The sequence below is a fragment of the Eriocheir sinensis genome, chromosome 12, assembly GCF_024679095.1.
Source record: "Eriocheir sinensis breed Jianghai 21 chromosome 12, ASM2467909v1, whole genome shotgun sequence".
NCBI lineage: Eukaryota > Metazoa > Arthropoda > Malacostraca > Decapoda > Varunidae > Eriocheir > Eriocheir sinensis.
The window spans coordinates 9,750,592-9,764,468 of NC_066520.1; the positions used below are offsets into that span (position 1 = coordinate 9,750,592).

Below are 13,877 nucleotides of genomic sequence, written 5' to 3' on the forward strand. Positions count from 1 at the left end.
GTAGACCCTGCAAGGTGCAGTGAAGATTTTTTTATGATTTTTATTTTGAATTGAATTACATAGAATTACATAGAAAATCAAACCACACAGACCCCATGGTTCAGACTAGGTGGTCTGTCCTTAAACCTAAGTGATTTTACATTAATCAGAAGGCTCCAAAACGTTGCATTTCTACTCTAGTTGATATTAAGTTGAAGGAAGTGACGGTCGAGCTTTTTTTTGAAGGAGTCAATCGTGTTACACTGGACCACTGATGGTGGGAGCTTATTTCATTCTCGCACTACAACGTTGGTGAAGAAAAATTTGGTGCAGTCTGAATTTACTTGTCTACATCTGAGTTTTATGCCATTGTTCCTCGTGCGCAAAGTGTCATCGATCACAAACAATGTTGATCTGTCTACATTCGTGAAACCATTAAGTATTTTAAAACATTCGATCAGTTTTAATTTATTTAATTTAATTTAATTTAATTTAAAATTACACGAGAATATTGTGCAATTCTCAGGCAGTTAGTTGAGTTCCCACCAAACACCGACGCCGGCGATAAATCGTCGTGTCTCGCAGATCATTTTCCTGATTTTTGCAGTAGGTACGTTCGGCTGTTGTCCTGTGGAGTAGTGTCTTGGCGCCGTGCCCTCAATTGCAGCAACAGGTCGAAGAAGGTTTATTAAGTGTACAAATTTACTGCAGACCGGTACGTCGTCGGATGGAAAATCTTGTGGCTGATTTGTGTGTGTGTGTGTGTGTGTGTGTGTGTGTGTGTTATCATAACCAGCCTCAATTAACTTACTTTCTTTGGAAACCAGTGGGATAAATAATGCAACAAGTTTTAAATTACTTCAGGTTCATCATCGATCCTGATATGTTAAAAATGTGTCCACTGCCACAAGGTTGTGGGTGTCATAATACTCAAAATCGATACTTCACCTTTTTTTTTTACTAGTCTCAGAAGCATCAGGTCGGCAGGTTACTACCCTGTGGATATGGTTATGCAAGGAAGAAGGAATTGAATTGTAGGTATTCGTAGTCAATTTCTCGAAGCGTAATATATGCAGCCTTAATTACAGATGAAGCCATTCCTTCCAGCAGGATCACTCAAAACCAAGCATTCATACTTATTTATGACTTGTCTATATATTCAAAGTATGTGCATTAACGATGCTGCTATCTCTAGGTCATTAGCAGCCCGTCTTGACACCACCAAAAATATCATTGATAGCCTACGTGGATTGCCGAGTCCTACAGTGCATGGCTATAAGAATGAGACATTATCCCAAACTACCTTCATGGGGGACATTAACTGACGGATAGACGAAATTATGGGGAAACATAGAAGCGTACGTAATATGGTGAGATTCGATCGGACCCTCCTTGTAGATAGCCTTCAAAATATTTAATCTTCCAGTTCACTGGCCGCTGATTTTCAGCTGGCTGTTAGGGGAATTAAGGTGTGTATGTCTGACACTGGTGTGCTCAGTTTCGAAGGGCGATCGATATGTTTGTGGAGCAAAAAGATGGAGCATGTATAGGTGTGCTTAAAAACTTCTGCATAAAATTAATTGAAATAAGTCGTCCGGCCAAAACTCACGAGCAGTATACGTGGTTCCCAAAATCGAAATTTGTCACATCGGCCGTGAGTTTGACACCCCTGGCACCGTTAGCTAATTTAGAGCAATTCTAGTATTTAAGCTTTCAGTTTTAATTAAGGATTGTGTTCAATAGCATGAATTTTATTCCGAGTCGCATGTTTCCTAATATGAACTAATTTCAGTATAATAAATTTTAAAATAATTAGAATCTATGGACCCCTTGAAATTCTTCAATGGACCCCTTTGGGGTCCATGGTCCCCTGGTTGGGAACCACGTACCCTCTATAGTCTATAGTCTACATGCAGTGACCTCGAGTGAGGGAAGGTGCCTGCTATATTTCCGCTAGGCGTGCAGCGGTGGTCCGTGGCCGCGTGGCGGCGCTGGCGGCTGGCCAGTGTGTCGCCTGCTGCTGCGAGGGGAGTGACGGAAGGCCCTGCTCCGGGATTGTGTAGCCTTCAGTCTATGTATTGTTTTCACTACCCATCACGTCTACAGTAAGATTATCGCCCTGGATTCCCAGAAGGAAAACATTTTCTCAGTTTTCAAGCGTAGAATGTGGATTACTGGGAAGGTGGACCACACATCGCAGAAAGAGCAGATCTTCACGGACTTGTACAATGAGTGTAAGAATATTGCACCTGGGGCTCGCCTCTCCTACATGCTGCGGACCAGGCTGGAACGGTTCCAACGGGAGGACAGGCGTGAGGTGGTGACCCGCACCCGGGATGGCTGTGCACCGCTGTTCGTGGCCTGCAAGCGGGGCAATGTTGAGGTGGTGGAGTATCTTATCAGCACCTGCAATGCGGACGTGGAGCAGAGAGGTCTGTATGAGGTTCCCGATGACCGATCAATCCACAACGTGACACCACTGTGGTGTGCCTCCGTCGCGGGCCGCCTCGCCGTGGTGAAGTGCCTGGTGCAGCATGGGGCAGACGTGAACAGTGTGTCGGACACGGGCTCCACCCCTGTCCGTAGTGCTTGCTTCATGACACATTTGGACATTGTGACCTACCTAGTGGAGAATGGAGCTGATATATCTAAGCCAAATTACAATGGTGGTACTTGCCTTATCAATTCTGTGCAGAGTGTGAAACTGTGTGAATACTTGCTGAACCACAGAGCAGATGTTAATGCACAGGACATTCAGAACAAGACAGCCCTGCACTATGCCATCCAGGAGCATCGCTTTGAGACCACTCGACTGTTGCTCGAGGCTGGAGCTGACCCCCACCTCACCAGCAGGTACAGAGATGATGCCCTGCAAACAGCCTGCATCAAAGGTGCATTTCAGATTTTTGAGTACCTTATTGGGGAAGTGTCATATCCTCCCAGTCGGGTGGCAGATGGGTATGAGCTTTTGGGCACCACTTTCCTTGATGAGCACCGGGACATCCAGGCGGCCCTCCAATACTGGCGACGAGCAGCGGCCATCCGTGAGGCTGCTGGTGTGTCCAAGGTTGTGCTGCCAGCCCGTCCTAACTACCAGAATGCAGTGGAATTTAGAACCCTAGAGGAGTTAGAGGCAGTGGCTACTGACCTTAACAGCTTAAGGACGCAGAGTTTGCTTATCTGTGAGCGAATCTTGGGCACAGCGCACAAAGATATGATCTTTAGGCTCATGTACCGAGGTGCAGCTTATGCCGACTCCTTACAGTACCAAAATTGTATTGATCTCTGGTTGTACGCCTTGGAGCTACGCATCCGCCGCGACACCCTTCTCTTTAATGAAACCTGCTTCACTGCACAAGCCTTGGTGCGCCTCTACCTAGACATGATAGACAAACACAGTACGGGAGTCATGCAGGACACTGTTGCCTTTGGAGATGCCTACCGAACCCTGCGATTATTGGTAGACCAGCTTCCAAGTTGCATGGGATTGTTGCGGGTTCAGCCTGTCCACAAGAAACACCAAAGTAACTTTGATCATATGCTGAAGGTGGTAACTCACATGTTGTTTGTGCTGCTACACATCCCCCACAGTGAAGAACAAAGGGATGAGGCAGTCACACTGGTAAAGGGAGTGGTACGTCTCGACCCCCGCACCTGCCAAGGAGGCCACTCCCTTCTACACCTTGCAGCCATGAAAACTAATGTGCTCAACAATCATGCCCTGCTGGAGGATGACCACATGACACCCTTCCCCTCAGTAGCAGTGGTCAGCTTCCTGTTGGAGTGTGGTGCTCCTGTCAATGCTACCAACGATAAAGGCTCTTCACCTCTCTTCATGGCCTCGCAGGACCTGCTCTTCAAAGAGGAGGTGAGTAATTACCCAGTGTTTTGTCAATATCTGTATTTATGTTAATTCCTAAGCCTTTACAGATATAAATGGCCTTTCAGTGCCTTCTTGGAGTTTGTTTGGTTTGAGTGGATAACTTATCATACCACTTACATATACCTGATAGGGTTCCCAGTTCAGCTAACCTATTTGTAAACTCTTTCTTGCCTATCTCTTTTAACCCGTGGTGACGGTGTGGGCAATTTCATTCCTGAGAGGGCGGGCCGTGGGACGTGGCGGGCCATCCGCCGCCAGCCAGCGCCTAAGCTAAAATAAAACCAACCTCATATCATACCGTGCTGCTGCAAATTTAAACGTAGCCTTAAAGGATTTTAATCGAAAAACAGGAAAAATTATAATATAAAAACAATATAAATTATATGTTTTTTTTTTGAATTGCCACAAATTGATGAAAAGACAATAAGCAGTTTGATCTATTTCTAGCCAGCCCAGCATGGGTTAAACTAGTATATAGTCCTGTCATTATATATTTATATATTTATCTATTGGCAGTACACCCCAGAATGTAGAATTATTTCCAGGAGCAGTGTTTGGCAGGCTTTTATTCATAATTTTGTTTTGCCTTAGAGCTGCTTTCTTTGATTTAAAAAAAACAGTTATATAGCTGTTGGCTGTGAACCATACTTCAACCCATGCAAAGATCAGTGCATGTGGACATCTTCTCATAGTATCGGAGCAAAATCCTATAGGTCAAATGCTTCTGTATCATTTCAGTCATATTTTGTGGGTGTTTAATGCAGTTTTACCACCTGAACATGAAGTCAGTAAAACATACAAAAATGGATACAAGACTTCAAAAGGATTGTAAATAATAACTAATAATCAGAGACCAGAGATTTCATTTCAGCTACACTGCCAGAGAAAACTGTGCCTTCGGGTGTTAGGTGTTGCCGAATGGGAAGACAAACTTTTTTTATGTATACATGTTTGTGCATATGTATTTATTATGTAAAGAAATCTTTATTAACTATATGCTAAACATGAAGAAAGTGTGCATGGAATTTTTTTTTTTTTTTTTTTTTTTTTTTTTTTTTTAGTAAAAGAAGCCGCTGTAGGGCAAAAATGGATAAAACAAAAAAGCCCATTTTGCACTGCTCCTGTAAAAGAAAATAGTGATGAGTGGCCAAAAGAGAGGTCAATTTTGGATGGAGAGGTGTCTTAATACTCCCCTTTGAAAGAAATCAAGTCATAGGAAATACTGACAAAGGAAGGCTGTTCCTGGGTTTACTAAGGAAGGAGATGAACTCTTGCATAGGGATTAAGGGCCGCTTTCACAGTCATTTTGTTTGTTTTGATTGTTACCAATGGTGGCGATAGCCGCTATAGTATTTCCACGTAAAACTGGCCGATGAGGTAGTGGCGGCTGAGGGGTTAGCCTAGCCCCGCACCTTGCCACACACACTCAACACCTCTCACTTCCTCTGCAGCCACCGCTACCCCATAGGCCAGTTTCATGCGGAAAACTATAGCGTCGATCGCCGCCATTGGTAAAGATCAAAACAAACAAAGTGACTGAAAGTGACCCTTAGACATTATAGAAATGAGCTAGAGTAGAAAGCTGAGTGCAGCAGAGCCACAGGAGGGGTGGAGGCATGCAGTTAACAAGTTAAGAAGAGTTGGTAGTCAGCATAAAAATATTGATAGAAGATAGATAGAGAGGCATCTTGCATTGGAATTTAAGAGGTAGGTGACTGTCAGTGAGAGAAGGGGAGTTGATGAGACAAAGAGCCTTTGACTCAAAAAGCATACAAAATTATAAAGATAAATTTCTGAATCCCTAGTGTAATATCATGAGTTCTGAGACATGGGAAATATGCAGATATGAGCCACAAGAAATCCACACTTCTAGTCATGACATGATATCAACATTTACAATGTTGATATCTTTATTTTTCTGTATCTGTATCTGTATTTTTCAGAGATTTATTTTGGCAAATAAATTATCGCTGGAGGTCCTGGTTTTGGCTCTCGAAATGGTGCATGAGAAGGCAAAGCCATTGGGACTGGGGTTTCCTGGGCCAAAACCAATATCCTTCTGTTTTGAGGCTTGCCGGATGACACAGTTCAGTTTGTTCATGCATGTGGTGAGGACACTGAGGTCACCAAAAGTTTCACATACCTTGGTAGTGTAGTGCATAACAGTGGTGGGTCTTACTAGAAAGTTGCGTGACAGAATGGCCTAGCCCAGAGGTCGGCAACCCATAATTCGAGATGAGCCAGTTTCTTTAAACTTGGCAGAAAAGCAGTGCTGCTGGAGCCACAGTGTAAATTTTGAATGGAAATTATGAAACATTAAAATTTTCCTCATCCATATGAGTTAAATAACATATCCACAGACAAGATAATCAAATACAGTATAATAATAACAATGATAATAATCATAATAATAACAATAGAAATAATAATAATGATAATGATAACAACAATCAGGATTGCAGCTGTCATAAAATAAACTATTATATATATGAAGCCACTTTCTTTTAACTTAATATGTCAGTAACCTATTGTCAATCCTGTATAGTTTGTTCCCACAACTGAACAAATATAATATGCTTTCAAACAACATGCTGAGTGTACTTTATATATTCAGTCACCATGGTGGTTAGACTTTTGCTCCTGGGTTTGTTTAGAGAATGTCCGGAGCATATGCTCTCATTTTTGTGTGTAACAGACCTGCTCAGCACGAATGTATGTAGTTGTCGATATTTACGCAGGCAGGCAAAGTTTCAAATCTTTAAGTCACTTGTGCTCCCTAACTTGCTGTATAGCTGAAAGACACAGACACTGAATAGAGACTTGGAGAGGCATGTTGACACCTGTGGTACCAAGTGCCATTGCAGGATCATGTGGTATCACTGGAATGACTTTGTGTCAAACCAGCAACTACTCATGAAAACTGAATCAAGGGCTGTTAGCAGCTTAGTCGGTGAATACTAACTCTGGCTATATACGGTAGGCATGGAACACTCTTCCCAGATGTTGATCCTGCTTATAGGGTTGTTTCTGTACAAGACAACCATGAGTGGAAAAGACCATGAGGATGCCCACATAATTCATGGCTGGGGAAAGTCAACTGAAGAACTTGAAGGAACTTAAGAGTTGGAATGGCAGCTGCATGGAGGCTTGCTTGGGTTGACAGTCTGGGGTGCAGTTAGGGTGAGTGAAGTTACACTCCTCCTGACGTATGCTCACCATTAGTAGTAAGTGAATAAAAAAAATATGAAAAAATAAAAATTCAATCTGACATGACTCTTCACTTGAGTTTGACATTGTATGGGTTAGAATACCTTACAGTCGGGCATTTTGTTAATTTGTTAAATAAGAAGTAATTATTATGTTGAAGTGTTCTTTAGGAGATACAATCTTTTATTCCCTATAGGCTGTCCTTTATAATCTATCATTGGTCTATCTGTATTTCCAACACCGTCCCCTCATGGGAACTTTCTCCTAAAAGGGCATCCAGTGTCACAGCTCTTATTTTCCCCAAGTCCAAAGTTCCAGTAGGGAAATTTAGACTAGTCTTAAGTTTTCCCTGTGAGAACTCCGGTACTCGCAACAGATCTACTTTTATTTAGGCTTGAATCTCTCTTCTTCTCTTCACTTCTTAAACTAACAAACTTAACTTGGTGATTTGTAACCTTTCACTGCTGAAATGGTAACCAATCACCTATATTGATAGTAACCTTTCACTACTAAAATAGTGACTATCTCTGCTGCAGTAACAACCAATTGATGCTTAATTTGTTAAGAACTATTATTAAATTAACAAAAACCCACTTTGATGATGCATAGCAACATCACTGCTAAAATGATAATAACCTATCATCACTTAATTAACTCTAGAACACATTAGTTGAAAAATATATGTAACCCATGATTTGATCAAATGTTTACAAATACTTCACGGTTTTAGGAATGTGGATGAATCCAAATTGCATTTAATCAATGACATGTCACAAACAAGAAATAATTGTGCTTAACTTAGTGTAAACTAATAAGTTCAGACTGCACCATAGTCTTTTTCACCAATGCTGTACGAGAATGGAATGAGTCTCTCTCTCTCTCTCTCTCTCTCTCTCTCTCTCTCTCTCTCTCTCTCTCTCTCTCTCTCTCTCTCTCTCTCTCTCTCTCTCTCTCTCTCTCTCTCTCTCTCTCTCTCTCTCTCTCTCTCTCTCTCTCTCTCTCTCTGTCGGGACCTTCACATGCCGCACATTATACCACCCTTACTCAAGAGGAGGACAGTAACCACTCCTTGTCAGTGGAAAAATTCTCACCTGAGCGGGGCTCGAACCTCAGCCTGCCAGGCCGGAGCCTGACAGGGCAGAGCCTTAATCACTGAGCTTTTGGAGCGGTGTGTGTGTGTGTGTGTGGAGCTGGTTTGCTCCAGAACACACACACACACACTCTCTCTCTCTCTCTCTCTCTCTCTCTCTCTCTCTCTCTCCTGATTCGAGCAAGCTCGTTATAGTCGATCTCTGTGTACTGTCGGGACCTTCACATGCCGCACATTATACCACCCTTACTCAAGGGGAGGACAGTAACCACTCCTTGTCAGTGGAAAAATCCTCACCTGAGCGGGGCTCGAACCTCAGCCTGACAGGGTAGAGCCTTAATCACTGAGCTTTTGGAGCGGTGTGTGTGTGTGTGGAGCTGGTTTGCTCCAGAACACATTCGTGGAAGATGAAAACTATTGCGGTGATCAATACCTCAGTGATATCGAAATACTCCGTGGAAGCACCAGTAGTAGTAGTAGTAGTAGTAGTAGCAGCAGCAGCAGCATAAAAAATTTATGTAGGTTATGTAGTAAGGTAAAGTTGGGGGCATTCGCTATAGCTGCGCGTGGCTGCTGTATCCATCTCCGTCGCATTGGCCCTTGAGCCTGTGGTGGGAGATACCCCGGCGTGGTGTCATCTGCCATCCGGTATCGTGAGACATCCCATCCTAAACTTAGCATCGCGGGACCCAAAATTTACTGTCATAGAGTAACTAAGTGAAGCATCTAAATGTAAAAAAGTACCAAGGAGGACCTAAAAAGCGATGCAAAACTTATTAGGTCACAAGAAGAAGAAGAGTGAACATCAATTGTTGATTTCCTAGTTATATTCATTCATGCGTCATCATTTGCTTTTGTAATAGCATAAATAAACTTGGGTGGGACAGGTCCCGACAAGCAGTCGACAAAAGACACATTACCGTGTCGAAATTCATGTATGTGATCAGGATGGGATGTCTCATGACACCACACAGAGTCAGTGTGACGTCCGGGTTACCACAGTTTACCTTCCCCAGGTGTCCTCAGGTATGCATTTATCGACCAGCCCAAAGGGGAGGATGAACAGTTGGGAGAGCAGCACGCCGACTGCCCGGGCCTGGATTCGAACCCGGTCCCACGGATTCGTAGCTAGGTTTGCTAATCAGTAGACCACGGAGGCGCGTGAATTTATAATGGTGATCGTGGTGCTTACCAACAAGATCAACAGTAGTAATAACAAACTTGCGTAATGTGCGCCTGGGAGGAAGACGAATCCCCCTTAACAGATAAGTGTTTAAACATCACCCACATTCCCAACCTCGTGATCTTGGCCACAGGGAAGTTGGTAACTAGATTAAAAGACGTTCCCCCTAAATATAATCATTATAAACAATTCAGTGATGTGATTCTGAACTAACCCTGGAATTCCTGTGACACTTTTTCTGATGAGATAGGAAGGAAATGGCCGATAATTGCCGACGGTCTTTTTTGCCTCTGTTGTGCGTCTATACAAAGAAAAACTAGTTATTGAAAGGCGTAGAACAGGTGAATGTGACCTTGGTTCACGGGATTCTCCCACACCCCTTCTCTGTAGTATATATACCTTCCCCTATAATTATTAGCATTGAAACATGGATTTACAATAAGTGCAAAGACAATAAATAAGATTCCATTATTTCCATTGTTTGTGTGGGTGTGGGCGTGTATCCGGAAACAGCGTGTACACCAGGCACGTAGCAACCCAGCGGCGAAGGTCTGGCACGAAATTCTCTAAAGTTTTCATCACACTGTGTCGTCATGGTAGCCTTCTCAGATAAGGATGTTGCTTACTAATGTTTCGGGAAAGAGACAGACTAGGATATGATGTCTGTGGGAGTGGTAGCTTGTGTTTGTTTTAGGAAAATTGTATTTGTGTAAGGATGCTCGTTTGGTCTTTCTTGTGGTTTCGGGAAAAAGTTTTAATTGCTTATTACATGTGATTTCTTAAGTTTCCGACGTACCAAGCTTGCGTAAATGTTCTATTGTGTTTCGGAAGTTCTTACGGAATTTCTTTTAATATCGATGAAGTAATATCGTTCTGCCTTTGTGTGCGTACTCTTTGTTCACTCGTCTGAGCCCCGTTGACTGTTTCTTCACTACCGGTCTAGTTGAGCCCAGGGGCCGCCTTCCTCCGAGTCGTGACCCCAACCTGAATTACTCAGCGCTTTCTGCCGCCTTGGAATTATGTCTTGCTTAACGGGTGACAAGAAAGATACTCACATTTAAAATATAGCTACATGGTGTTACCTTGAAAGTCAAGCATTGAATTTGTATTCACACCTTGTCCTTGCTGGTCCACGAAACACGTGATGCCCTTTTTTTTTGTGTGTGTGTGAAAGCATGAAATAGTTAGAAATGTATGGCATTAAAGGAAGACCAGGGAGGAGATACGTTTCGGTGTGCATTGTCGTAGCCTGAAAATTCGGTAATACGTACTACTGTTGTGGTTGGTGAAGTCTACCTCACCATGCGGAGTTGGAGAATTGAAAACCCTTTAGATGAAGTCCACAGACCGTGGTAGTACTAATTTCCTCGCTATGTTATGTTAACCACGCGTTGGCTCGGCTGGGTTGAACATTTCCGATCTCTGTTTAAGGTTTTGGTGTCATGGAGGCGCCGATCCTATAGAAAACTTCTTTCCAGTAAATTTGTTTACCTTCACACACACACACACACACACACACACACACACACACACATATATATATATATATATATATATATATATATATATATATATATATATATATATATATATATATATATATATATATATATATATATATATATTGTCTTAAAGCAAGGGAGGCAGCTCAAGGACAAAAAAAAAAAAAAGCACGCTTGACGCTGCCCCGAAAAGAAAAAAAGACGAGATGCCCGATGAGGTCAAATTCGGACTTAATAAGGAAATCATTGTAAATTAATTGGTATTTTTAAATGTTAGATTAACCTCTTGTTATTGCTCGTTTCGTGAGGCTCCTTTCAGTTAGACGTACGTGGCCCTGAACGAAAACTTGTGACAGTAGTGAGCTCTTGCATGGCACCGCCAGCCATGAGAAGCGTGCCGCCACAACATTCTGTAATGATTGGCTAACATGCTGACTAAGCGAAGCAAGATGAAAAAAAAATACAACTCAGCGGATATACCGGTTATCTGACCTCTTTGGAGTTAAATATTATGTGTGCTATCTGCGTATTTTGTAGTGTTTATTTTGTTGTTGGGCATGGTGGTGGTGGTGTTTGTGGTGGTGAGAAGGCCATGAAGTCTTGCGCAGGCCACGGGGACGAGTTGCCAGCACAAGTTTATTTGATTCCCGGGAACCATACTGACGTCTTAGTGATAGGCCTTCTCCTTACTGTAGCCGCGCTTTACTGAGTCTGAACATTGTAACGTGACCAGGATGGACGGTGTTTCTCTTGGGAATTCTCTTATTTCCTGTGTGTGTGTGTGTGTGTGTGTGTGTGAGAGAGAGAGAGAGACTTACCTATACCTATACACTCGCTCTCTTACACACACACACACACACACACACACACACACACACACACACCTCTCACTTGCATTATTATGAGGCGCAGAAGTTGCGGTATCTCAAGGCCACAGGCGCACACCTATTGGACTCAGACAAAGAGCGCGCCAGGTATACCTTTACTTTAATGATTGCCCGGTGACGCGTGTGTGACGTCACCCCGCCAATCGCGTGCTGGTAAGGCGGTGACGTCAGAAGTGAAAGTTATTTGTGGCCTCCTTCCAGACCGTAGTGCTGATTAATGAATGGCTTGTACAGGTATCCACGCTCACCTACATGACGGTCCGTGCGTGTTGCCTGGCACAGTTGTGGTAGTTTCCACTCTTTGGCAACAGACTAAGATCCGAGATGTTTCATAATAAATTTTGTAGGGTGTAGACGTCGTTTTGGCCGCAGATAATGTGGGATTTTTATACAGAAATCGAGTTAGGTTCCCTGTAATTTCAAATAATTGTTAGGAAATTTACTTTGCCTTTGCCGTCCCTGTGTTGTTTTGCTAAACTAGTCGCCCGTATAGATCTGTTGTTGTTGCCTTCTCCGCATCAATTTACTTCCAATATTCATTTTCTTTTGTTTCTTCTCAGATCGTGGAGGTGTTGCTCAAAGCTGGCGGCCACGTGGACCAAGTGACTGCTTCCGGTGAACGACCCAGCATGAATCTGCGCCTCAACCCCAAGTGTCATATTAGTATTCTCAACTACACTTCACTCAAGTGTCTGGCAGCGAGGGTCATCCAAAGGCACCGCATCCCCTACGCTGGCGAGGTTCCAAAACACCTCGAGGCCTTCGTCAAGATGCACTAATGAACAACAACCTTCATTTCCAGTCAAATATATCATTGGTTGAGCCCTTCGCATTCTTTTACCGCCACCGAATGGGTAGGGAGGTGACAGTGTTCCAAGGTATGGTGTTTGTTATATATGCAACTTGCTAGTCACGTGCTGAAGCTCTACAGAGTTCCGTCCTGAATTTTGAGACGAAATGCACTGTTTAGTACCAACTGACAGGTACCAAACAATGTCTGTACTTCTGCGGAACTAGATTGTTATGGACACTAATTCACAGATGTGATAATACTATTGACATGCATTGCTCTGCTTTTGGACAAGTAGCAGTTGGGTGGGTGAGTGACAGGGATGAATAAAATAGTGTGGACCTTCCCCACACTATATTTCATCACAGGCTCTTTATTTATGTTTGGCTCAAAGTGTGTTATTGATTATGTTTTACTAAGTCACATGTGCAGTAGATTTGATTTTTTTTGCATACTATTATACTAAACCATGTATGGACAAGAATCCTGATTTAACTTAGTGAAAAGTCTAACACCAAAGTCAAAATAACCATGATGAAGATATATGTATAACTTACATAGTATCAACCATGATGTTTGGCTTCATTATAATTAGCAGTATCAACACAATAATCATCCATACTGGGAAAAAAATATGAAGGGTACTCATAAGTATATTTTGAGGGCTTGAGCTAGCCAATGGATATGGTAGCTCTTTTTTATTTGTTCACATAAAAAAAATTGTACAAAATACTATTACATGTGATATATATTTTGATATTTTGCAAGTAGACACTGATACACTTCAGTGTGTTTCTTCACCATCTGACCCTTGAGCAGCTTCCATGAAGTGCAGTAGTGTGATGCATTTGAGTGTCATTCAGGTAGAGACTTCATATTCCTGTTGCACCTTTACCTTGCTATGGCCTGTAGTAAGGTATTGTACATGCCATGCATCCTAAGAGTATTTGGGTTGTGGTATTATGTAACTTGCAACTCAGCCAAATAACTAATGTTCACTACATTTTATTGTATAAGAAATCCTTGAGACTAAACATCATTATTCTACTTTTGAATGTCATTGACTTGTGTACACTCTTCCTTTAACAAGTTTACAGTGCACAGTATTGGGCCTGAAAATTAAATCCAGAGTGATGGCAAGTCAACACATTGATATATTGGACAATGAAATGCCCTTTATGTTCCTTTGACTTTCTTTGGTCTTTCATATGTTAAAGATATATTTGATGAGGTATTGACTTTTGATTCTAAATCAATTTGATTGAAAGGTACAAAAGAAAGATAATTGTTACATATGTTAATTAAAGCCTCTTATTATATTTTAGCACACACTCCAATAAAGGTATTGAAAAATGA

At 42.3% G+C, this 13,877-nt stretch overlaps 1 protein-coding gene across 1 annotated transcript; it reads left to right on the top strand.

Annotated features, from left to right (window-relative positions):
• The first annotated feature begins 1,967 nt into the window (after positions 1-1,967).
• Positions 1,968-13,877, top strand: LOC126997369 (protein fem-1 homolog A-like). Its single transcript, XM_050858431.1, has 2 exons — positions 1,968-3,847; positions 12,292-13,877. Exons 1-2 carry the CDS (start codon positions 2,144-2,146, stop codon positions 12,508-12,510), a joined length of 1,923 nt encoding a protein of 640 aa, XP_050714388.1. The 5' UTR covers positions 1,968-2,143; the 3' UTR covers positions 12,511-13,877.